General features: G+C 32.8%; 1 protein-coding gene across 8 annotated transcripts in view; it reads right to left on the bottom strand.

Moving 5' to 3' along the window:
* The window catches only part of NBEA (neurobeachin), a 636,767-nt gene that overhangs the window by 386,032 nt on the left and 224,087 nt on the right, over positions 1 to 26,648 (bottom strand). For all 8 annotated transcript variants that reach the window (XM_047756277.1, XM_047756280.1, XM_047756278.1 and 5 more), the window contains 3 exons: positions 20,927 to 21,365; positions 9,550 to 9,704; positions 7,199 to 7,325 (listed from right to left, as the gene is read on the bottom strand). In XM_047756277.1, the coding sequence (XP_047612233.1) occupies positions 7,199 to 7,325; positions 9,550 to 9,704; positions 20,927 to 21,365 (721 nt within the window). The remainder of the gene's footprint in view (positions 1 to 7,198; positions 7,326 to 9,549; positions 9,705 to 20,926; positions 21,366 to 26,648) is intronic.

Genomic DNA, 26,648 nt, shown 5'->3' with positions numbered 1-26,648 from the left:
TTTTTATTTACCATTCATTGCATCCTTATTTAAATTGTTGACTATTAAATTTCAAGTTATATGGCCTTACATAAGCACTGTTTGACATTCTTGAAAGTACCTCAAGAAGTATATGTAAAAGTAAAAACATAGGTAAAGAAAATAACTCTGCTCAAATAAATAATTTGGTACCATCTAACTATCTCTCTTAGAAATAAGTGCTTCTGAGCAAGATGCTTGAACTGGAATGCTGGCTCCGTCATATGCTACCTAAACTGGGACATCAGACGTCTTATATCTGCAAAATGAAGATGATAATAGTCTTTGTTTGTGAACTCTAACAAATATTTTAGAAAAAAAAATAAACAAAACCCAGCAATCTTGCAAAAACTCTTCAAAGGATAAAACAGATGTTTATATCACAAAGAAACTGACTTTCTTCCAGGAATTATAGGTTTGTTTAGCACTTTTTTCCCCTTCTTTTTTGGTTTTTTAAGGGCCACACCCGAGGTATATGGAAGTTCCCAGGAATCCAAGCTGCAGCTGCTGGCCCAGCCTACACCACAGCCATGGCAACAAAAGACCTGAGCTGCATCTGCGACTTATACTACAGCTCATGAGAATGCCAGATCCTTAACCCAATCAGCGAAGCCAGGGATCAAACCCGTATCCTTAGGGATACTAGTTGGGTTTGTTACTGCGGAGACACAATGGGAACTTCGATTTAGTCCTTTTTAAAAAAGTCAAAATCATAGACTATGTTAGCAGAAAAACCACATGGTCATTCATCTCTGTGATTCTGCCTCCCAAAAGAGATAAAATTCAATACCCGTAATGATGGCAACTTGGTTAATTACAAACACAAGAAAATCCTTATATTTGATAAAAGCATATTTAGTAAATAGATGGAAGCATCATAATTAATGATGAAATTTTCAAAGTTTTCCATGTGAGATGAAGAAAAGAATGCTTGTTCTAATCACTTCTATAGCAACCTGTATTGGAGATACTAGTTGATATTCTAAGTCAGGAAAAAGAAATAAGGTATAAGGATTTGTGAAGTGGGGAATAAAACTGCCAGTATTCACAGATCAAATGACTGTGTAAATATATGTTTATTTAGAAAGAATTATAGATAATTCTTATAGACTAATAAGTAGTTAGAGGTTTTAGGATATTAGTCCAATACATGGAAATGAATTATATATACCAGAAAACAATTAAAAATGAAATTTGTAAAAACAAAATATTCAACATTAAAAGATATCAAATGCCACTTTTCACCCTGAAGGGGTAAGATGGTCTAAATTACCTCCCATGCTAAGAACTAGAAAACTGTACAAAATGCAAAGAACAACTATTTTCATACAAAATGTGTGGTACAAGATCATACATCCTGAGGAAAGAAACAAATGAGTGCCACGATAAGCCAGATTTCCTACACAGAGGCACTTCCCACATTAAGGCAGATACAGAATCCAGCAACCTTTCTCAACTGACAAGACTAAAACTGCAGTTCAAGGAGGCCAAGGTGAACAGAATACAGAGGTCAGGGTACCCTAGAGGAACTCGGTGTCATAGAGAGAAACAGCTGCAGTAATCGTCAGCTCAACAATAACAATCTATGTGTATGTCCCCTGAAAGCTACCAAAGTTAGAATAGGGCAGCGTCAGAGGAAAGAACAATTACGGACGAGTCGTAATAGACATCATCTACATCTCACACAGGGTCTAAAATTGCCTGCGCTCTCTCTAGTCAAAAAGAAGAGATCTCATTAGATATACTCAACACTCAGAAGAGACCCAGCACACTTTCTAAGTGTGACAGAATAAGCCCAAGAGTAAAGGCCACCCTAAATCTGCCTCAAAATATCTTAAAAATACCTTATGAGGAAGAATGGTCTTTTGAACAAACAGTGGTGCTACAGCAGCTGGACATTCCCAAGAGGCAAAAATATAACCTTAAAGTTATGGCTTTAAATGATCGTAATAGAAAAGAAGAAATCTAAAATCAAATATATAAGCTAGGGATTGGCAAATGTTTTGTGTAAAGGTTAAGATACTAAATATTTTAATATTTCAAGCCATACTATCTCTCTTGCAATACATAACTCTGCCATTGTAATGTGAAAGCAGTCACAGGCAATATATAAACAAAAGTTTGCTGAGAAAAAGTTTACATAGAAAGTTTATGATGGCAGGCAGATTTGGCCTCTGAGCTATATAGTTTGTAGACTTCTGGTCTAAGTTTCTATCCTAAGAATCTAGAAAGAGAAAATCAAGTAAGCCTAAAAAGAAATAAAATGAACAGAGTTCAATGTAGCAGAAAACAGAAATTTAATAATCTAATACCTAATTTCTGGGAGGAAAATTATAATACTTAAAAATCAAATGTACTCTAATGCTGATATGAGAAAAGGCATAAATTAACAAAATCAAGAATGAAAGAGAGAACATCATCAGAGATATTTCAAGGAATTTAAAATAATAAAATAATAATAAAATTGTGAAAAACTTCATGGCAATAAATCCTAAAACTGACACAAAAAGAAAACAAAAACATCTCGATAGTCACTTATCCATTAAAATAATTTAATTTGTAAAAGTTCTCCAGTAAAAAAAAAAAAAAAAAATCCAAGCAGAGATGGCTACACTGGAGGAATCTCAAACATTTAAGTATAAATAACACTAAAGCTATACGTGATATTATACGTGACATTATCTTTCATATAGAAAATAGTAAAAAACTATGGATATGAGTTGAGAAGAGTCTAAACAATCTACAAAAGACTACTAAAATTAAGTAGGTTAATCAAATTTGCAAGATATAAAGTCAATATACAAAAATGAATTGCTTTTCTATATACTGACACGGAAAATCTTTTTTCCTTTTTTTTTCAGTTTCATTGAGATAAATTTGACACAGGCAATCATCAATTTGCCCTCTGTTAAGATAAACTTATTTGCATTTTCTATCATTTTATATAAGTGGGAATATAGTATTTATGTCTTTTTTGTTTGGCTTCTAACTCAAAACTGAAAATTTAAAGTAACAAATTTAATTTAGACATGTCTTCAACAAGGACATGAAAAATAATTTTTTGAAAAAGACAAAGTACAAGACTTTTACAATGAAAGCTACAGTAAGTTGCTGAAAGAAAATTAAAGATCTCAATGACTGGAGTTATAAACAACGCAGATCAGAAGTCAATATTATTAATATATTAATTCTCTCTAAATTTTTTTTTTGTCTTTTTGCTATTTCTTGGTCCGCTCCCGCGGCATATGGAGGTTCCCAGGCTAGGGGTCGAATTGGAGCTGTAGCCACCGGCCTACGCCAGAGCCACAGCAACGCGGGATCCGAGCCGCGTCTGCAACCTGCACCACAGCCCACAGCAACGCCGGATCGTTAACCCACTGAGCAAGGGCAGGGATCGAACCCGCAACCTCATGGTTCCTAGTCAGGTTCGTTAACCACTGCGCCACGACGGGAACTCCTAATTCTCTCTAAATTTAACTGAAGATTCAACACAGTCATAAATAAAATTTCAACAGGATTTTTTTTTTTAGAAATTGACAAGCAAATTCTAAAATTTATACGAAAAATGCAAATAACCTAGAAAAATCAAAGCAATAGTAAAAAAGAATCTTTCCTGATTTCAAGACAGTAATAAAGACAGTGGGGTATTGGCATAAGGACAGCCATGCAAATCATGGAACAGTGTGGAGTCTAGCAACAGGTCCACACATAGAAGCTCAACTGATTTTAAACAAATGAGCCAAGGTAATGCAATGGTGTTGAAACATGGATATACATATGGATTAAAAACAACCTCCAAACTACCTCGCCATACACAGAAAATTAAGTGAAAATGGATCAGAGACCTAATCATAGACGCTAAAACTACAAAATTTTAATAAGAAAATACAGGAGAACATATTTATGACTTTGGGGTAGGAAAAGACACAAAGCATAAAAGAAGAGATTTTTTTAAAATAGAAGTTTGTCGAAATTAAAACGTCTTGTTAACATTTTTAGCAATATAAAAATATAAGCCACAGAATGGAATAAATGACAAAGGATACATACTGACAATAAGTAATGAATGCTCACATTTCACAAGAAAACAACTCTGTTTTTAAAACAAGTAGCAAAAGATTTCAATGGCTTCATCATCTTTAATAACCAGGAAGCATATTAAAAACAAAAAAAAACCTCATCGTCTTTGTTAGGAAAATGGAAAATAAAACCAAATAATATATGATTACCCAGGAAAGTTTTAAATTATAAAGTCTTAAATGAAATAGGTTGATAATACCAAGTGTTGACAAGAATGTGGAACAAACAGAACTTTTATTTATTGTTGACAGAAATATAAAATGATACAAGCACTTTGCAAAAAGCTCTGTAGTTTCTTAGAAAAATAAGCCTATACTTCTTATTCAATCAGAAATTTTACTCTTAAGTTGTTTACCCAAGATCTTCTGTCTACAATAGACTTGTACTCAAATGTCCATAGAATATTTATAATAGCCTCAATCTGGGAAAAAAAAAAAAACAAAAAACAACGGTTGTCTATCAACAAGTGAATGGATAAATAAATAGTGGGATAGCCATTTCATAGAACAATAGGAACATAAGGAATGGATGACTCAGGAACAAAAAGACATGGGTGAATCTCAAAATGTCAAAAGCTGAGTGAAAGAAGGCGGACACAAAAAAGTATGATTCCATCTATGTGAAACCCTAGAAAAGATAAATTTAAATTATGGTATTAAAAAGCACGTAAATGTTTGCCTGGGGAAGGGCGTGGTAAATTACAAGTGGGGCGCAAGCAAATATCTGGGGTGATGGATATGTTCTGTGTCTTGGCTGTGGTGGCAGTTATACGGGCATATAAAATGTTTAACACTCAGTAAATGTACATGCAAATGAGTGTTTTTTTATTGAGTTTAAACATCATAAACAAATGGTCTCAATAAATTTAACTTGGTAACCAACTAAAGAAACAAAGATACGAACAAAAAATATTAAAATTTTAAGAATATATAAGAAATATGTAAGACTTCTACATAAAAAACTAAAATCATTACTGGGAATTTGTTGTTGTTGTTGTTAACTAAGTAAATGAAAGGACTACAAGCTGTTTATCGTTTGGAAATCACTACACTGAAAGAGATCTATAGATGAAATGTAATTCTGTTGCAACAGATCTACAAATTCCATTCCTTGCCAAAAGCCCAGAAAGTTGTTTTTAATATTTATATATTTATATATTGACAAACTGATTATAAAATTTCAATGAAAATGTGAAGCATCAAGAATAGCTCAGACTTTCTTGGGAAAAAGGGACAGAATGGGAAGACCTTACTTATCCAGACACTGATCCTTATTAAACCTAAAGCTAATTATGACAGTGCATCATAAGCATAGACAGACAAACTGGGCAGATTTGAGTACCAAAGCAGAATTCAGTACATAGGAACACTTGATTTGTGACAAAAGTGGCAGAGCATGAGGAATAGAAGAGTTTTTCAAATAAATGGTACTCGGTCATTTTGACATGTGTATTACTCCTACCTCATAAAATTCACGAAACTCAATTCCAGGTGAACTATATATCTAAATACAAAAAGCAAAAATAAAGCAGCCAGAAAATGAGGTGGAGAAAACGGGGTAGGCAAAGGCTTCATCTACAACACACAAAGCACTAAAAACCCAAAACTTGATGAACTGAGTTTCATAAAAGCCACAGAATGGGAGAAGATTATACATATCATATAATCATCAAAGAGCTCATTTTTGAAATGCATAAAGAATCTTTACAAATTAAAGAGAAGATAAAAAACTCAACATTTTTAAGCAAGCAAGAGACTTCAAAAGGCAAATTGCAAAGAGGAAAACCAAAAGATCAATAAACACATAAGGTGCTCAACCTCATTAATTATCAGGAATGTGCAAACTAAAAATAAAAATACCGTGTAATAACACTGTATTTCCACAGTGCAAAAGAGACAATACTAAGTATTGTTAAGGATATAAAGAATTAGACACTTTCATACATTGCTAACGAGTTAGTAAACTTAAATTAACCACTTTGGAACACTATCTAGTTTACCTAGTAAAACTGAACATGAAAAAACACTATGAATCAGCAATTCTGCTCCAAGTTATTTACCCAAGAGCTAGGTGCACAAATGTGTAGTACACTCAAGAATAATGTACAAGCATCACTGTTAGGTAAAAAAGCAGCATTATTTGTAATAGCCCCAAACTGGAAAATTCCAAACGCCTGTCATCAGTAAAATAGATCAATAAATTGCAGCATATACCTAAGGAATAAAAATAAACAAAGCTATTGCTGTAGGAAACACAGATAAATGTCACAAATACAATGTTGAACAGAAGAATAAAAAAGAATACATGCTGTGTAATTCCATTTATATAAAATTCGAAAAAAGACAAAACTAATCTAGTATTAAAAATCAGAGGGATGACTTTGAAGAAAAGCAAGAATGGTGACAGGAAAAGGAACAAAAGGCTGGGGCTCCGGGGTACTGGTAATAGTCCATTTCTTGCCTAGGGTAATGGTAACGTGACTGTGTTCAAGCTTTCACCGAGCTTTTACACTCTGTAGTTACATGATATTTCAATTAAGAATGTGAACACAGACTTATGTGTATGGGCAATTTAACTGCAAGAATGTGGGCCAATCTCTTCTAGGAATGCTCTTTGATACCCTACTACAAATTATTTTTATCTATTAATCTTCACAATAGAAAAGATAATGCTAGCTGATTCCACTTCCAATTATATATATTGTCTGTAACTGCACAGATTTATTTTGAAAGTCTCCATGTTAAACTTTTCACTACCACCCCAAAGATGCGAATTTTATCATGGTGCTATGTATGTATGTTTTCGCTTCATAGCAAACAGTAGCACCTGCTGTATGACAATGGATTATAAATTCAGTAATGTCAAATCTTGAAAATCATTCAAGATCTGTTTAGACTCTGAAATTTAGTATGTTATTTTTATATAATAACTAGCTAAAAATAGGAAAATCATGCCATTATGAGATGTAACCACAAAATACATAATTAAACATTCTTAAGAATTCTTAGCTATATTTTTGTATTTGTCAAATACTGTTTCACTATTTCTGAGATGGAGGGAAGGGATGAAAATGACTGAAAAAGCAAATAATTATGTATACCTCATGTTTTCAGCCGAATCTTCTGGCATGGGAGCAACAGTTTGTACAGCTGGAAGGTTTTTGCTGGTAGCACCATTCACAAAACTAGAAGAGGAGGAAGAGGAGGAGGACCCCGAATCCACGGCACCTGTTCCCAAATAATAATTTTTAGCCTTAAATATAATTTTATTTAAAGAAATCATTTTCATTAATCATTATTTTTTTATTTTGAAAAAATATTTATGTGAATTTCAAAACAGATTTTGGCACTTAAAAAAGCATTTGGCCACTGGTACAATAACTTTAAAATTATAAATATTAGCTACTGCATTAAAATTCAGTTTATTTACTTATATTACTTTAACAAAACTACATATTACAAATGGGGTATAAATAAAAGACATCAACAAATGAAAATAATTTTAGATAAAATGAGGCTGATTAAAAATGCAAATTTAGATGTGAAAACTATCTGTTTTCATTGCTATGTTGTAATATTTTTAGTTTTCATCATCTAACATATAATTTACAATAAACTGTTTTAACATAAATTTGTGGAACTGCAACATCAAATGTTTAATTTATTAAGGGCTATAATGAGTATAATTGTAATCAATTTTAAAATAATTATTTCTCCTCAACGATATGAAGATGCCATTTTGGAACAGATTTTTCTATAATACACCATGTAAGTATATTAAATAGCCATGGAGTTGAGGGACATCTAGCGTTTATCCTTACCTTATACGAATTCCCATAAAACTGGGGTTTCTACAGCAGTTACACAGCATGTATGTGCCAAAATCCAAACTAGTTTTGGGGCCAGTTTAGATGTTGGCCCTTAACTTATTTGTGTGTGTGTGTGTGTGCCTGTGTGTGTGTCTGTGTGTGTGGGTATGTATGTATTTCTAAGGAAAATGTTCATTACTTACATTTTTCATGTAACATACACTTTATTCCATCCCTAGACCTCTTGCTACCATAACTTTATCATTATTAATTAATAAAATAGAAATTAAAGGAAAAATACCAAAACTTGTTTCAAATAAAGATAAGAAAGATGATCTGCTTTTTCATTTACTTATCTTTTTAAAGTAAGGACTTAGCCAATAAGCACCAAATGTAGATTTATTTTTTCATACTACATTGGCATATTTAAAAAGTCCTAATTTTTTTTTACCATATGTTTTGGTAAAACAAACAAACAAACAAAAAAAACCCTCTTATTCCTACTTCTAGAAAACAGAATGACTCTAAAGAGTAAGACTGTAAACCGGACAGAAAAAAACTTTATAGAAAGTCTTCAGACAAGTCAGACATAAATACTTTTTTAAGAAAAATATATACAAGTCAAAGATGTTATATTTTTTAACACAATTCCATAAATGTTTATTTTCTAATATAAATATACTTGACAGAGTACATTCTACTTACTACAACCCCATAAATGTGCTGTTCATGATATGTCAGACTCAGGTGGTATGATAAACAAGATAAATACAGAAAGCACAAAGAAGAGCTATGAAATTAATAAAAATGGGAGGAATCTAAGTAATGACAATAGATGGAAAAGTTCAAGGCTATACAGTTTGGAGAAGAGAAGGCTACTATAGTCAGGGAAGAAAAGTCAGGGATCATCTTGCGTTGTATATATACCTAAAATGGAATCACAAAGATTTGGGTAAGGATTTATTTAGCTAATCATCAACAGGAACATTTCTGGAAATTTACAAAAAAAAAGAGGTTATTTTAGGCAGACTTTTAAAATGGATAGTGATTTGGAATTTTCTGTCCCTAGAATCTTTAGGAATATGTTGGACAATGAATTGGATATAGTTGTAATCTAAGTATACAAAGTAATTCAATGTCAAACAATGGTTCTTATTCACATGCACTTTTTATCCAGTTGAGGCTCTTGCATATCGTCAAGGTTCTTAGGGGAGCTTTGTAAAACAATATACATTAGGTTTCAACCAGTAAATGTCACTGAATCTACTTCCTGTCACTAACATATCTATTATATTTTAATATTCTTGATACAATTAACTAATTTTTACATATCAAATTTCAGTGCTCAAATGAATTTTTGGTTTTGCTCCCCAAAAATCTTTTAGCAATCTGAATTCACTCTGAAAGTATACAGCATTGTGTTTCGAGAAGACTCAAAACAAAACCCACAGTGCTCTCAAAAATGACTAAAAATACATCCTAGAATTACAGACAAATTTTGAAAGAAAACATAAAGAATAACCTTCTTAAAGATTAAGATAACCCTAAGGTATTTTAATTTTTAAGATCAAATTAGCAGAAAAATGAAGATAGAAAACAAAAAGAAAAAGATGAGGTATCACAAAAATAGATAAGGACAATACCTGTTGTATTAATCATACTTTTTGGTGTAGCTCCAGTAGCAGCAAATATATTAGAGGTACTGCCGGTTGGCAGCCCACTTCCAGCAGCAGTGGCTCCTACAGTGGTTACAGCTAAACTGCCTGGAGGTGGCTTCTTAACAGGCACCACGACACTCCTGCAAAGAAAGGATGAAAAATGACAAACACAAGGTCTAAGATGAATACATGTAATCAACATCAAATTTTCTTTTCTTTCTCTTTTTTTTAAATTTCTGACCTCCAACTTCATTGGTGAAGAGAATATAGACATTAAGGATATATTACAAAATATGTTAACTATTATGATTCATTTGGTAACATTTATGTATCAAGATGACATGCAGGCTACAATCATAAATCTGGGAAAACTGGAACAATATGAGAATATTTTTGACATGCATATAGGGAGTTTTTTATGCAAACTATACTTGAGAATACTCATCTTATCTCTATTATATTCTAACTGTTGAAAGTAGTCATCAAAATGTAAAAATATTTGAAGGCCAAATTCTAAAACCTCAGAGCAAAGCTAAATATTAAACCAACAAATACTGAATAATAACTAATGGCATAATAAAATTAAACTTTATTTTTCTGAGCAAAATTGTTTTTTTTTTCATAGCAGGGATGCTATTATTTTTTTAATTTATTTTTTATTGTTATTTCCCCCAACGCACTTTTTTTTCCCCCACTAACATGGGGACCCAGTTACGCATACATGTATACATAATTTTTTCTCCCATTGTCATGCTGCGTTGTAAGTATCTAGACATAGTTCTCAGTGCTACACAGCAGGATCTCACTGTCAATCCATTCCAAAAGCAATAGTTTGCATCCGTTGACCCCAAGCTCCCAATCCCTCCCACTTCCTCCCCCTCCCCCTGGGGCAACCACAAGTCTATTCTCCAAGTCCATGATTTTCTTTTCTGTGGCAAGGTTCATTTGTGCTGTATATTACATACCAGATATGAGTGATATCATGTGGTATTTGTCTTTCTCTTTCTGACTTACTTCACCCAGTATGAGAGTCTCTAGTTATTATAATAAAAGAGAATGGAGAGGATACAGGACATTTGGCTAAAGATCTATTTCACCTTTAAACTTTGTAAACTTAGTCGCAAAATTTTTCATGTTTTTTTAGCATAGTTAAATAAATTTCATTTAAAAAAAAATTCTGAGGTTAACATTGTGCTAACTTTAAATAATAAATGGATGTGAATAGTCATCAATTTAAAAGAAACCATTTCTCTAACATAATACATATCTAAATTTCCTTTTCAGTGACACTTCATTTTCTTCAAAGTCTATAGCACTCCAACTCCATTTATCAAATACTTCCACACATTTCTCAGCTATCACTGAACTTATCTAGAAAGCAGACGTACAAGATATTTTAAGTCACATGTAATGCTTGAAAACTAGGGACTGACAGTAAAAGAAAAAATCTGATCTAAATGAGGTCTTTTCAAGGTACTTTATATAATTTTCTCAATAAAAAGCTCTACTACTTAAAGGAAACTATATCAATGGCTCATTCGCAAATAAGTCTATGGCTTAAACTTCCTTAATATCAACATTTTTTTCCAAAAAACACTTTGGTTAATATTTTCATGACTTCATCAATGTCAAAAATCTAAATTTATAAGAATTATTATTTTCAATTTTAGGGGTATTTAAAACTTTTTTTGTGACCAAAGTGATTATAATCTAAATACTTTTACTCATGGCAAAAAAAATTACTCATTATCTCTTTCAGGATACTTTTTTTTTTCCTTTATGGATAGAGTCAAATTCATTAGACTCAAACTTGAACTTTCAACTATCTTATTAAATTTCCAAAAGCCTACATATCACGCTTTCAAACCCTTCATTGACCACTTTTAATCAAATACCTTCATTTATTTCATTGAGAAGTGGAGTGACAATATGAAGAGAATATAGGATGTGGAGTTGGATGTTTATGTCTTGAGAACGAAATCACTCAAGCCATGTGATATTAAATTTCAGTTTTTTTTAGAAAAAATGGCAAGACAGATGTCACTTCATAGGTAACTAGAGAAATTAAGAGACTGTATTTGAAACAACTCTGTCAATTATTAGATGTTTTATATATTAATAATTACTACCTCTATCTAAAGTGAAAAAATTATCTGCTTACAAAACAAGGTATTTAGTTATAATGATCCATATTAAAGGTCAAGAGAAAAAAAAACTAATACTTGTGTTTATCATCAGAACTCTTTCCGACACTTCTATTTTGTATCTAGCAAGAAAACAGAATTATCAATTCTTGACTTGGAAAGAAGTCATTAGTAAAACTAATTTTTTTCTCCTAAATCTCTCATTTATGTATAAAATAAACAAACACATACTGTCCGAGACTGCTGTGAGACAAAATCTGTAGATTGTAGAAAAAAATATTAACAAAGCTTCCTGATTGACTGATCATTACCAACTTAGCACAAAAACTCTCTGTAATGGACTACTCTACAGGCATTTTGTCAAGTACTGAGGCTATGAGCTATCTATATATGATGAAAAATTAGTTATACCTATGAGGGAAAATTTTTTCATCTCAACAGCCTATAATCATGGCTTGTAGATAAATGCAAATGACATTAAATGTCTTTTTACTAAAAAATTTCTGAAAACATGTGATTTAATAGCACTTGACACAAAAGCCTCCAGACACTTCTCTGACAGCAAACTCAGCAGTCTGGTAGCACAACATGGTATATAAATAGAATACACAGTGGCTAGAAGCCTGGTTTTTAATGTCAGACAGACTGAGTTAGAATCTACCTCTAACAATTGCTAGCTATGTGGAATTAAGCACGTAAATCTCTCTAAGCTCTATTCTCACCTGTAAAATAAGACTCATAATAGTTTGTACCTTATATGATTTTTATAAGGTTAAAAGGATATCTTGCATATAAAGTGCTTAGAACTTTACTTGGAATAGTATAAGTGGTCAATACATTTTAGCTATCATTAGTATTGCTATGGCTTCCAAAAGGGCTGATGCAGTTTGGGTCTACCTCAGAAACAGTGCCCCATATTGAAAGAAGCAGTAATCCTGGTATACTTTGTGACTGCCAGACCTCATAAAAACCTATGTTTAGTTTTAAGCACCATATTTCAAGAATAATGACAAACAGCATCGTGTCCATTAAAGAATAGTTAGGATGACAGTAGATGTAGAATACAAACCATGTTGGGAAAACAGAGTCTAGTAAAGACATGAGAAAAAAATTACACCAATTTTTAAAAATTTGAAGGTGTATGATAGACAAACAAGACGAAAGTTCTATGTATCTCCAAATACCAGAATAAGACCAACAGGAGAAAGACCATCTCTAGTAATTTTTATGAGCTCCAGTTTCCAACCACTGACATGTTCAAAGGGCGAGGATGACCATGTCACAAGACTCGTGGTGAGAGAGGTGGGAAGCTGGATTTGACCCACCGCTCAACCTACAATTTTCGGTATTTGTAAGACTGCTATTTCCCCTTTGATCACTATGGCCAAACTGTTTACCTAGAATCAGAAGACTGTACATTTTGGTTCTTAGTATCATTTCTTAACCAAGACTACCCATTACCTAACACCTCAAACCGTTCTCTCTCCTGAGCCATCTACTTTACAAACTATTTGAATGTTCACACTTAACAATATGGGTTGATAATACATTAGTTATCATCTGGAATGTCATTACGTGTTTGAAACTACTTATATGCGAATGTAAAAACCTTCAACTGCTACAAAATCTTATTCAACATTTTCCACTTGGTTACTTTTACCACCTGTATCAAAAGGCTTACCTGGGTATCTATGTACACATTGTGGGTACACCCCAAGGTTGCACAAATACACACAAAGTACTTATTTTATTTTATTTGCTTTTTAGGACTGCACCTGAGGCATATAGAAGTTTCCAGGCCAGGGTCAAATTGGAGCTGCAGCTGCCAGCCTAAACCACAGCCACAGCAGTGGGATTGGAGCTGCATCTGTGATCTACACAGGTCATGGCAACCCTGGGTGCTTAACCCACTGAGTGAAGCCAGGGATTGAACCCATATCCCTCATGGATACTAGCTGTGTTCATAACCCAATGAGCACAAAAGGAACTCTAGACAAATTTTTAGAGTATATATGTTTTTCTAGGGTGTGCATATAATTTTAATCTGGATTTCAAAAACATAGCCACAAAAAGTTAAAAGCCACCAATTCAAACTCCTAACTTACTCCGCTTTCCTACTAACTCTGCTATTTATACTAATGAAAATCTATAATATTTTACATATACTTTAAAAAATATATTATTCTAAGGATATTATTTCCACATTTTTCCCATATGTTCATACTTCTTTCCCATATCTTTAAGACTGAAAACTATAAAGAAGGGGATAGCTGTACTATACATAATCTGTGCATGCTTCAAGGCTGTAAAGGTTACCATCAAAATAGCACAAGCCAGGAAATTATTCCAATTCACTTAAAAATGTTTCACTGAGTGATCAATTATACATTTTGTAATACAATGAGTGACACAAAATACATACAAGTGTAAGTTTTTCCACCATTGAATTAATCCTATCTCAAAGCCAGAGATTTAAGTGTGATCTAAGATTAACTCGCTCATTTAACAAACATTTATTGAGCACTATGTGTGAGGGACAGTTCTAAGTTCTGAGATACAGCAATGTATAGAACAGACAAAATCTCTGCCCTTATGGAATTTTCGTTCTAATAGAGAGACAGAAAATACAACACTCTAAATGATTAAACGTAGTGTAACAAATTGCAAGTGCTATGAGAAAAATAGGCATGAACAGGAATAAGGAGTATTATTGGAAGGGTAGCTAAGAGAAGACTCACCAAAGAGGTGGTATTTGAGGAAGCGCTGACAGGGTGAAGGAACAAGCCAGGAGATATCCAGGGAAGAGTGTCATGGGCAGAGAGAGCAGGAAGAAGGTTCGAGGCACTTGAGAAGACTGAGTGATGTGGAGAGAGAAAGAGATGAGGTGAAAGCAGTGACGGTGCCTCCGATCACAGGTCCTTGTAGTTCACTGTGAAGAGTTGCTGTTTCCTCAGAGTGGAAACCATTAAGAGCAAATGAACAAGGGAGGGATGTGATGTTGAGTTGTAACAGGATTACGCTGGCTGCTATGCTAAGGACAGACAAGGGGGCAAAGACAAGTGGGGCGAGACGGGTTAGGAGACTACTGCAGTCACCTAAGCAAACAATGACAGCAGTTTGAATCAGAACAGCAAAGTGAAACTGGTGAACAGGGGTCAAATTTTGATTCCATTAAGAAAGCAGAACAAACAGGATTTGCAGAAGATAGAATGTGGGTGTGAAAGAAAAGTCAAAGATGATGTGAAGATTTTTGCCTTAAGCAACTGGAAGAGTAGAGCTGCCATTCACTAAAATAGGGGCTGCTACGGTTGGAGCAGGGTTTTTAAAATAACTGTTAAGTTACAGATTATCCAAGTAGTAACACTGAATAAGCAACTGGATAGTCTTTAGGAAAGATATTTGGGCTGAGACAGAAATTTGATAGTAATCAGCCCACATGGTATTTAATACCGGGAACATGGGTGAAATCGCAAAAAAGGTGAACGCAAACGGGCGGAAGAAGTGGTTCAAAGATAGTCTTGGGACTCTCCATTAACTAGTTATATGAATTTTTGTAATAAGGATACTTTTTCTCTGTACACCTCAAGAACTGTTCTAAGTGTAAAGTGAGATATTGAAGATAAGAAATGGCTTTTAAATAGATATTCATTAAGGAAAACGGAGGGGGTTAGACTGCTTACGATTCTGTAATAATTCCTTTCTTCTTTCCACGTGCTCCCCTCTTTTCTGTAACACTTGTTGAGCACTGGCAGGTTATACTGACAAGTTTAGGGGATACCAAAACAAGACATAACCTGTGCCTTAGAGATACCTGAAGGAAAGATAAGAGACAAACCAGCAATACAATCTATTGCAACAACTGCTCTGATCAGAGTTATACACAGGATCTTTCAGGAACATAAAGGATGAGCATTATCAGGTAAAAGTGAGCTGAATCTAAAAGGATCAACAGTAATTAGCCAAGAGGAGAGAAGCGCAACAGTAAAAACTTTATGAAGCCAAGATATAGGAAAAAATCACAGAAGACTGAAGGACTGCGAACAGACCCCATGTCTGGTGAAGAGTGAAGATTTTCTATTCCAAACTAAGAAGTTGATCCTTTATTGTGTAATAACAAAAAACTGTTTCAAAATACTCATTTTGGGAGTTCCTGTCTTGGCGCAGGGGAAACGAATCCGACTAGGAACCATGAGATTGCAGGTTTGATCCCTGGCCTCTCTCAGTGGGTTAAGGATCTGGTGTTGCCGTGAGCTGTGGTGTAGGTGGTGGACACGGCTCGGATCTGGCGTTGCTGTGGCTCTGGCATAGGCCAGCAGCTACAGCTCCGATTAGACCCCTAGCCTGGGAACCTCCGTATGCTGCAGGTGTGTCCCTAAAAAGACAAAAGACAAATAAATAAATAAATAAATAAATAAATAAATAAATAAATAAATACTCATTTTGCATTTAAGAGAAACATCTCTGGCATAAATGTGGAAGATGCATTTGGCAGGGGGACACTCGGAGAAAGTGAGGCCAGTTGGGTGAGAAAGAAGGAACACATTTGAGAGATGCCAATGGCCTAAAGTGAGGTGATAGTTTTGGAACTGGGCATACTGAATCTTTTGGGGCTTAAGGTCTTTTAAACAAGTCCATAGCCATCTGCTACTTTCTGAGTCTAATTATAAGGCCATCTCACTTATTCTAAGATCTTGGAGATTCATGTGGCTCTTTGGAAATAATGTATTATTTTATAAATACTGGGAAACTGAGTCCCAGAGAACCAAAGAGAATAGACAAGGGTTACACAACTAATAGGTAAGAGATCCACTATTAATAGCTAGTTCTCCTAATTTCTGGATTATTACTCTTTCTCTAACAATGTTCACTGATGTTAAATATTTATCTTGAAAGAAAATATTGAAACTATGGAGAAAATGCATTTTTTTTAAATTTTAAGGTGATATTACAATGTACTGCAGCTCATTAGAAATCACAAGTTTATTTATGATGTTTTCATGATTTATCAGTTGCTTTTATGTAAAATATTTAGAATACCAGTAGGAAACGGGGATGTATGAAAAACAACCAATAATTTGCCCTTTAAAGAGAAATGCCTTTTTTTTTTTTTTTTTTTTAGCAGCACATTGAACTGTCTGTGAATATGCCAAGAGAGACAAAGGCAACAACATTGGGGAAATTAGGAATCAACAAGACTGGATCAAAATTGCATCTTCTGGCAATTGGCCTTAAAATTCTATATTCAGCATTAAAAAAAAAATTCTATACCCAGGACACTTGGAGCATAATAAAAGCTGGGATTTCACTGGTTAGATAACATAGGAACTTTGTAAAGACTGGCAGATTTTTAATCAATTTGGCTTGCATTTACTTGTTCATTCTTTAATATAATAAAAATAGTTTTTAAAAAATTAAAAAAAACTAAAAGAATAGAAATTGAAGCACTTAGCCTAATTATGTTTTCATATTCTGACTTAATGTCAAGCTAAAAGAAATCATTGTAGAAGGATTCCATCATCTCTGCCAAATATTTATTTATTATTTATCCTAAACCGTTATCCTTAGCATTAATGTTAAAAATATTACTGCTATAAAACTAGAGAGAAAATGCTCAGACTAAACTTATTCTTCAGGTTTAGTAATATGAAGACTATATATAATAGCATTTTAGTGCCATAATATTTACATTTTATTTTTATTTCAGAGATTTTCAGGGAATGAAACATTTAGAAGCAAGGAAATTAAAAGTTTGAAGAGAAAAAATACAAACTAATTTGCCCCAAGATATCAAACCCAGTAATTTGAGCATAAGCAGGTTTGTAAAATCAAAAAGGATGAAGTATACAAGATCAGCGTTTGTTGGTTAAAGAAACAACATAATTACAAGCTTTGTAGGATATCTCAGACTTAAAACAATCTTCTGAAACGTAACAACAGTTAAAATGTATGGAGAAGCATATTGTCTTCTGCTTTTTTTTTTTTGGTCTTTTGTCCAAACTAAGGAGGTGTCTCAGGAATCCTTGGGGAATTAAGACTGATCTACATCACAGATATATACCAAATTCTCGAAAGATTAAAAGCATCTGAATATACAGGATTAAATTTTAGTTTAAAAGATACGGTAAAGCTTAACTGGTGGTTTTAGAGAAAAGCATTCCCTCAACCTAAAAGTTACGGTTACTGATACATAAAAAATACAGCTCAGGTGGAATATTTTATAAATCGTGGATCTACATAGAAATCTATCAAAAGAGATAGTATTTTGGGGAACACTGAAACTAGATTTTTAAGTTCCACGATGAGATTATTAAACTCTTCTCTTAGAAATAAAACCAGAATAAATATTTCTCTTTGCTTCATAGTAACAGCAGAGTAGAAAAGCTCTTATAGTTACTTAATTGTATTTTGTCTATATACACAGTGTATCGCCTTGGAAGAACAGTACTGGGGGATGTCTGGTATTGTCAGTGATTTACAATTCAAAAATACATATTTGTTAGGGCCACTCAGTGTAATCAAAGACATATACTTAAATCTGCACAGATGATGAGTGGAGGAAATGAAAGAAAAAGAATCAGTGCTTTCTATGCATATAGATGGAAAATATTTATATAATATTTCATAATCGACTTGATGAAAGATTTAATACTCAAAGAAAAAAGATTTATTTTAGTTAAGTCTAAAAGTTTCTAAAATCTGATATTGCAATTTACCTAAAGAAAATGATATTGCAAACTTCAAAACACTGAAATTCATCAATGCTCCATCCTAAGTGGGGAGAAACTCCAAATGTAAAACCTGTTAACATAACTCAAATGACATCAGTTGTTTTAGAAAGTTATTCCCAAACTTACAATCTAGAATAAGTATAAAGAATACATTGTTAGCATGTTTTCAACAGAACCAATAAACTATTGGCTAACAAAAGTAAAATCCTAGGTGATTTCCACTGGGATTGTAGCATATTATTATGTATGACTTAGTTACAAAGAAACGAGCAACTGAGTTTATAGCTATTTTACAACTAAAGATAAAAATGAAAAATACAGTACTGGTAGAGTAAGACCCATGATAATCTGTATCTGAAACTGGTACTTTTCAGGACTTTGCTTCCAAAGCCTGTCATCTTGGATCCTATTTTCAAGGAATTGAATCTGATGTTAAAAGACATGTCATAACTTGGATTTCAGACTTCAGTGCTTCAGAAATATGTTTATATACTTCATAATGTAATTACAGCTACCTTAAGACAGATAAAGCAAATGGTAGCAATATATTGGAAATATAATTGAAAAATGCAGTTGTCCAGAAGCACTTGTGGGGATGATGTCTCTGAAAAGCTGCTCAAAGCTCCAGAGTTTGAGGTTAAATTTTTGATGTTGTCACTCTCAATCTATTGAACGGCTGACAGACAATCAAACCCGTCTGGCTGGCTGGCAGCTCATTTTGCTGGCAGGTGGCAAACAATTAGACACACCAATTTGTGCCTCCTGATGACATTAAAGCATGAAACTAAGTTGTATGCAGGGCCTAGTGATTTGTGTGAAAGCATTTCAAAAATAATACTCTTTGCCGTGGCAACTCATTTCAGACTGCCACCTCCCATTATGGCTTTGAGCAGTGAAGACGACAGACTTGAGTTACGTGCAGTGCAAGGCCGCTTCTGTTCAATCCGTCATCAGCGCCCCCGGAGACCTCAATCCCCTCCTTTCATCAATATCACCTCATCATTTACATTTGATAGTACTTGAGCTACTGCATATATTAACTACACTGGAGACCCTTCTCCTAAAAAGAATTGAAATATGCTTTGTGCTCCTCAATTTCATTTCTACTTATGCAATTTAGAATAATGATTCCACTACCATTGCATTTTGCACAAATGCTAGCAAGAACAAATGGCAAGTTCTATTTTTTGTAAACCAATATTCTCAAAAGTGTAATAAATTTTCAGTAGCTAAGATACGGACACTCAGGTGACTTCTTTGTTAAGTTTTAATGAAAAAAACTGTTCTAACAATAATCCAAATTAGAACAGAAGTATTTTACTTAATCTTTACTTCACTGGATTCTCTTGTGCAAATCAAAATGATGCCCTTTATTTATTGTTTATATTTTAACAAAATTTAGATGTAGAACTTAAATATTATATGGAATTTAAAAATTATGACCCCAAATCAAATTACTGTAACATTTATTTATAGATAGATACATAGATATATACCATTACAAATACTCACATGCTTATACTTAGATAAACTCATAAACACACATACATACAACTCCTAGGAATACAAACCAAGTAAAAAAAAATAGAGGACATCAATAATAAATGGTAGAAAGAATATCCAAGGAACTATATGAATGAATGATTAACTCAAATGATTTTTAAAAAGAAATAATTTCCTACATTTTATACCCCTCTTTTTTGAGTATTTAAAAAACATTTGACACTCAACATTTTATCTTATATTAACTATCTGCAAACATTTTATCTCAATTTACTACTTTAAGTTCATGAAAGACAAAACTGATTTTACCTATCTTTTTATATTTGACATGATAACTAAAGCCATTTATATTTTCACAATAAATTTTCAAGAAACGTCTATAGGACACTGGTTAAAATGTTTATAGGAAAATTTAAAATTATATTTATGTATGAAAAGGATAAGTCACTCTGACTGAAAATGGCTTTATGGCCACACCTCAGCTCCTAAATGCTAAAAAATTACTGTCTCTAATTCGGACAAAGCATTTTGGATATTTTCGAGAAAACAATATAGACTATATATTACATTTGACTATATTTTGAGATTGTAGTTTAAGAAATATTTGATTTCCTAATGATTTTTCTCTCTAAAAAAAAAATCACTTCCAATTACCCCCCACATAAATGTATATAAAACACACACATATATATAACGACTTCTCTAATGTACTATAGTCACCTGATGAAAGATTATAATCAGAACCTGTGCTTTCCTATTTTCAATTCAATGCACTATTCCCTACTTTGAAGTGAACCCCCTTTTTTGAGATGTATCGTTAACATGCCTGACTACGAGGCCCATTAGGTTGGCCTGTCATTCTGATAGTCTCTATAGTAAGAGTCTACATTAATAAACATAATGTTTTCAAGAACCTAATATTTTTACATTAATAGACTCTAATTTTCCTTCTATGCATAGAGCCCTTTGAATAAGTTCAGTACCTACCTGTCAAAGGAATGAAACTGCATGGGAAGAATAGCCTGTGCTTCTCTCTTCAGTGCTGGATCTGGGTAGGGGATCGGTTCAGGGCCACATTCTGCAATTTCAACTGGGGCGGCCACAAGACTTTTCAGTATTTCCTTGACATTGATGCCTTTGGTTTGACTAATGCTAGATATGGATGGTGCAGGCTTCAACATTTCACTGGGGTTCTCAGTTAAGCTTTCCTGTGACTTTTTCACTTCCGATGACAAAGTGGATAACAGTTCACTCATGGCATCAGGGCCTGCGCTAGTCTCTAATTCTGCTCCATTCAGGATGCTCGCCACTTGCTCCTCTCCAATTCCTGAATCTGTATGAGGAATGGAACTTTCTAGCTGAATATCTTCACCAGGGGTTGGCGTTTCTTTTTCCTTTACAGTGTCTGGAAATGTAGCAGGTGTTTCTGTAATGAAAAAACCGGTTTAAACAAAAAGCTTCACAAGTGAAAATCCAGTGTTAGTAATAAAATAAACTGACATATTAGAATAAAGAAAACCTGTAAGAAACAAAAGATCTGCTACATGGAAGTACATAAGAACACAACTGGGTTAAAACATATCACCCATATACACCTGTAATTTTGTTCAGTAAGCATGAACAGAGCCCTGCTTCTTTTAGAAATCATCTGGTATTTCAAAACTGATACTTTTATAAGCACAGAGAAGTAGTTCCTACCATGATTTCCTAGACTAGCTTGTAAATAATTATTATATCCAGCTCTCTCTCTTTTTTCTTTTCTTTCTTTCTTTTCTTTTTTTTTTTTTTTTTTTGATTTTTAGGGCCACACATGCAGCATATGGAAGTTCCCAGGCTAGAGGTTGAATTGTAGCTGCAGCTGCTTCAATGCAGGATCCTAGACAGTCTGCGACCCACACCACAGTTCGTGGCAATGCTAATACTTAACCCACTGAGTGGGGCCAGGGATCAAACCCACATCCTCATGGATATTAGTCAGGTTCGTAACCCACTGAGCCCCAATGGGAACTACCTAAGCACTCCTTTTGTCCCTTCATGGTTAGCTACCAATCATCCAAGATAAATTACTATACTTCTCTAATATTTTCTTTAAAAATATGAAGTAATTTTTATATCCTTTTTGCTATTTCAATAACCAATAACAGAAGGGCTAATTTTTAGACCTAAATATTTAATCTAGCTAGATTTTTAATAATTATATATAATACATAAATTTCTATAGGGTTAATTGCAAAAGGCATGCCACATAATTAGTTCAAAAGGTTAAATGCTTTAATAATAGAATAGCGAGCCTCAAGAATTTAATCTATGTGTGTCTTTAAAAATAATTATTTTGGAAAACTCATGCTGATTCTTTGTGAATAAATACAAGCGTCAATTTGTGAAAACTGAATCACAAACATATATGTAATATTACCAATTAAAATAGGTAAAAAGGAAAACGTCTTTAAAATGCTAAATTCCTATCAAATCTAATTATATAAAGGTCACTATAATAAAGTTTTTCATATAATAAAATGTTACCAAATGCTAAATGATGACCTTGAAAAATGTGTTTAATCTAAGTAAAATGGGACTAATAATAGCTTTTAACTTAATAAAGTCATGTTAAAGAAGAAAAGATACTATAGGTAAATTACTTGTAGTTCCTACATAAAATAGATACTTAGTAAATGGCAGCCGTTTGTATTACTTTAAATAACAGTTTTTCTTTGTAAAACAAGAAGGGCAAACTTAAGTATTTCTGTGATCTCTTCAAAATTAACATCTGTAATTTCTATAAATCTGCCCTTGGGTGATTTGGTTGTTGTTCTTCGTTTCTTCATTTTGAAAGGTTATTAGGAGAGAAAACAGGAATGGGTTATCTTGATTTCAGCAAGACATCTCAAATCTTTGGTGAAATTTCTAGTGAAAACACAGAGAAATGTAGTTTGGGTGATACTATTGTTGTATGGGATGACAACTTGTTCAAAGTTTTACACACAAGTGCTAAAGGATTAATACTACTATAAAGGGATCTTTAGTAATAAGGCTTAAGTCTTAGACTCTATTAGGCAGTTTTGCTAATTTCTCAAATGTAGATTAATGTCATGACATTCAAATTTACTGAGGATGTGAATTTACAATTTTTTCCAGGTCAATTTCAGAATAATTTTGTTGTTTAAAAAAATGAAAATACACTTTCTTTCTTATGATTTTCTTGTTCTTTTGATTCGAACTACAACTACACATTAACTTAGAAATAAATAACAACTTTGTAGTATTCAATTTTCATAATATACAATATTCATTTAAATTGACTAAAAATCTATAGCTATAATGGAAAAAATTAAAATCATTATATAAAATTTAGAACATGAAAAAAAAAACTGACTAAAAATCTATAGCTCTTTCACGTCAGTTTTATAATGTAGTTCTCCTAATATTTATCAAGGAGGTTTTAGTTTTGCTTGTTTGTTTGGGCAAGGATGTTAGAATTGAAAGAAGAAAAGATTACTCTGTAGAACATGATCATAACATTCAAACATTAGATAAGCAACATGAAAAACAGGGTAGACTAATTCTCAGTTGTTCTCAAGGCTAAAAGTTTTTTTGAAGAGAGAAAATTTCAGAAATACTACTGGCAAAGCACTAGAGAAGGAACAAGGTTAAGAGATAAAGATTAACAGTTTGGTATTTTTTTACATAAAACCTCGTAAGAGAAAATTAAAACTTAAATTAGAATAATAGCATTAGGAAAAGGAAGGAAGACAAAGAATCAAGATGCTTCTGGAATATCTACTTAAGGGAAATAAAAAAGAATGGTGATGCATCACCAACTGAGGAAGAAAGAAAAAAAGAAGTTTGGGAAAATAATGAATTAAATTTTGAATCAATTCAGTCTGCAGAATCTCTGAGACATTTATATCTATTACTCAAGGAAACTATAGTCATATTATTTGGGGGTCATTCAAACAGAGGTGATAATCAAAGCTTCGGACATTGATGAAATTACATAGGAATATAGTTATTTCTACTCTTAGAGATACTACTGGATTTATTTAATGCATGTTTAATCTGTAACTTACACATTCTTGGAGAGAAAACAATTGTAACAGAAAAATCAGGGGTAATGATATTTCTATAGCAATAGGACAGAGAATATAAACCCAGAAACAAAGCAAGAACTCTTAACATCAACCAAACATCACAGTGGAATAGTTACTAGCATGGGCTAACTTTTCTTACAGAGTATAACTGCCAAAAAGCATATCATCAAGTCTAGCACTTAGTCTGAATTTAGCTAATTTATAGATTTGGTCTGTATCTTTGGCTTTATCCTACCAGGATGTCTCAGAATCTTTAATTATGGTATGTTCTACACTAAGAGCTACACATAAAAGTTAAACTTTTCAAGTTATATTAGCCTGAAAAATAAGCATTTTTGCTAGCAAATAAAACATCTAAGAAAATAAAATCCTTGATTTGTGTCCATAAGGTACCATATATATTTTTTCTATCAACTGCATACTTTTTGCTTTTCTGTTCAACTGACTCTCTCAATAGACAATTAAAATCTAAAACTCGATAGCTAGATAGATACATGGAATTCCAATATAAATGTTGACCTCGATTATAAAACACAAATAAAAGTTTATTAAATTTGAATAATGAAATATTTTCAAATGACATCAAAATATTTATGCAGTTAACAAAAATCTTTATTTTTACTGTGAATAATAAGGAAGTATTTCAAAAAAGCAGTAATTTTGATATTTCAGTAAGAATTCTATTCAAATAAATATTGTGTAAAGTAGACTTTGTGGTCTTATTTACACAGAAATAAAAATAACACCAATGAAAAATTTTATAAGAGTATTCAAAAAACTGACCTTAATTTCTCACCATGCATTAACCACTTTATAGAAAATGCTTTCAGGTGATAGCATAAGCTTCAGCTGACACATTTCCAGAATGCTTCTTTGAAATACAAAGTACTTTGAGGTTTTAACCCAAGTGACTTCAATAGAAGCATGAACAATAGAGAAGTATAAATGATCGTATCTGCGTCGGTTACATTACTGAAAATGACTTGTAACTCAACAGTTTCTGTAGCAATAGCCACGTCCGTTCGTACACAAAGCAGAAACATTACTAGCCTGAGTGATCTTAATAACTGTGTCAGATACAGGCAGTTGGGTGCCAGATTGCCTTTTTCTTACTGCTTTTCATTGAACCTAATGAGTTCATGTAATGCACTTCGGGGAAAATATGGGGTTAAGTTCAGCAAATGACATGATTTCAATATGGTGACCTCATTTATTACATTCCTTCCTCCAAAAAACTTGTTTTGCAATGATTTATAAAGTGTTTCAATATTTCTTGCCTATTAAATTACTCAGATTGTTATTTTCCAAACTATCTTAACAAGGAATAACAAGAAAGGAACATACAGCTTCTTGTTAGTATTGCCCTAAAAATTACACTAAGATTAATTATTCACACTTCAAATAGTAAAATTAAGTAAAATATTCACATAAGAGTAATTTAAAAAACATAAATACCTGTATATAACTAACTTCTGTATATTATTTATAATATATTAAATGCAAATTAATTTAATTATATAAAAATTAACTAGAACTCCAAAGATAAAAAAGCCACTCATAGAAATACTTAAAATCATAATTAAACCTCATTTTACGCAACAAAAGACTGTAATTTATTGAGTAATTATTTGTAATTACCGATATATGATTTGGTTATTTTATTTGCTATACTAAAACGCAGGAAAGAATACTTCAGGAAGTCAAATTATCACCAAAAAATATGCCTATAATAGATAAACTTAATAATTCAGAAGAAACAACCAAGAGCCAAGAAGGCTCTTCCAACTGATGCTTTGACTATGATGTGTGCACACCTGTTTGAATTTATCCTTAGAGGGCATTAAGCTCTTTGGATGAGCATATTAATTATTTTCATCAAACGTGTAAAGTTTTCAGGTCAATACTTCCTCAAATATTCTTTCTGCTGCTTTCTCTCCTTCTCTCTCCCTCGCTCTCTCTCTCTCTCCCCTCTCCTCTGGAACCCCTACTGAGCATATGATGGTTTAGTTTGATGGTGTCTCATAAGTCTCTGAAGCTCTCTTCACTTTTCTTCACTCTTTTTTCACTCTTTCCTCAGAGTAGGATAATGGCAATTGAGGTATCTTCAATTATGCTGATTCTTTCCTCTGCAAACTCACATCTTATGTTTAGCCCCTCTAATGAATTTTTAATTTGTTGCTGTAATTTTAAATTCTAGAATTTCCATTTGATACTTTTCTGGACTATTTCTCTACTGATAGAATGCTTTGACACCTGTAGAAGAGGTTTTTACATTTTTAGAAGAAAAGTTACAGTATAATGTTATAAAATATTTATTATAGGAGTGCATATTAAATATGAATATTATTTCATTGCATTACTTTATTATTTTATATTATTATTATTTTTAAAAATTGTCATCAATAAATAGACTAACTAGAGATAAGAAACCAAACTGTGGTAATAAGAAGGCCTATAACTTTGAAATGAAGAACTATCAAGACTAAAGAGAGAGGCTAAAAAGTTTGTTCAGAATGTCTAAAAAGGCTCAATAATGAGCTGAAAAAAGGGAGTGAAGTATGAAAGAGTTGAAGAGTAGTCCAAAGCAGTGTTCTAAATCTATCTGTGAAAAATTACCATTT

Source organism: Phacochoerus africanus, chromosome 13 (genome assembly GCF_016906955.1).
Source record: "Phacochoerus africanus isolate WHEZ1 chromosome 13, ROS_Pafr_v1, whole genome shotgun sequence".
NCBI lineage: Eukaryota > Metazoa > Chordata > Mammalia > Artiodactyla > Suidae > Phacochoerus > Phacochoerus africanus.
Note: the sequence above shows the minus strand (reverse complement) of the source record. Positions and strands in the feature narration are given on the sequence as shown.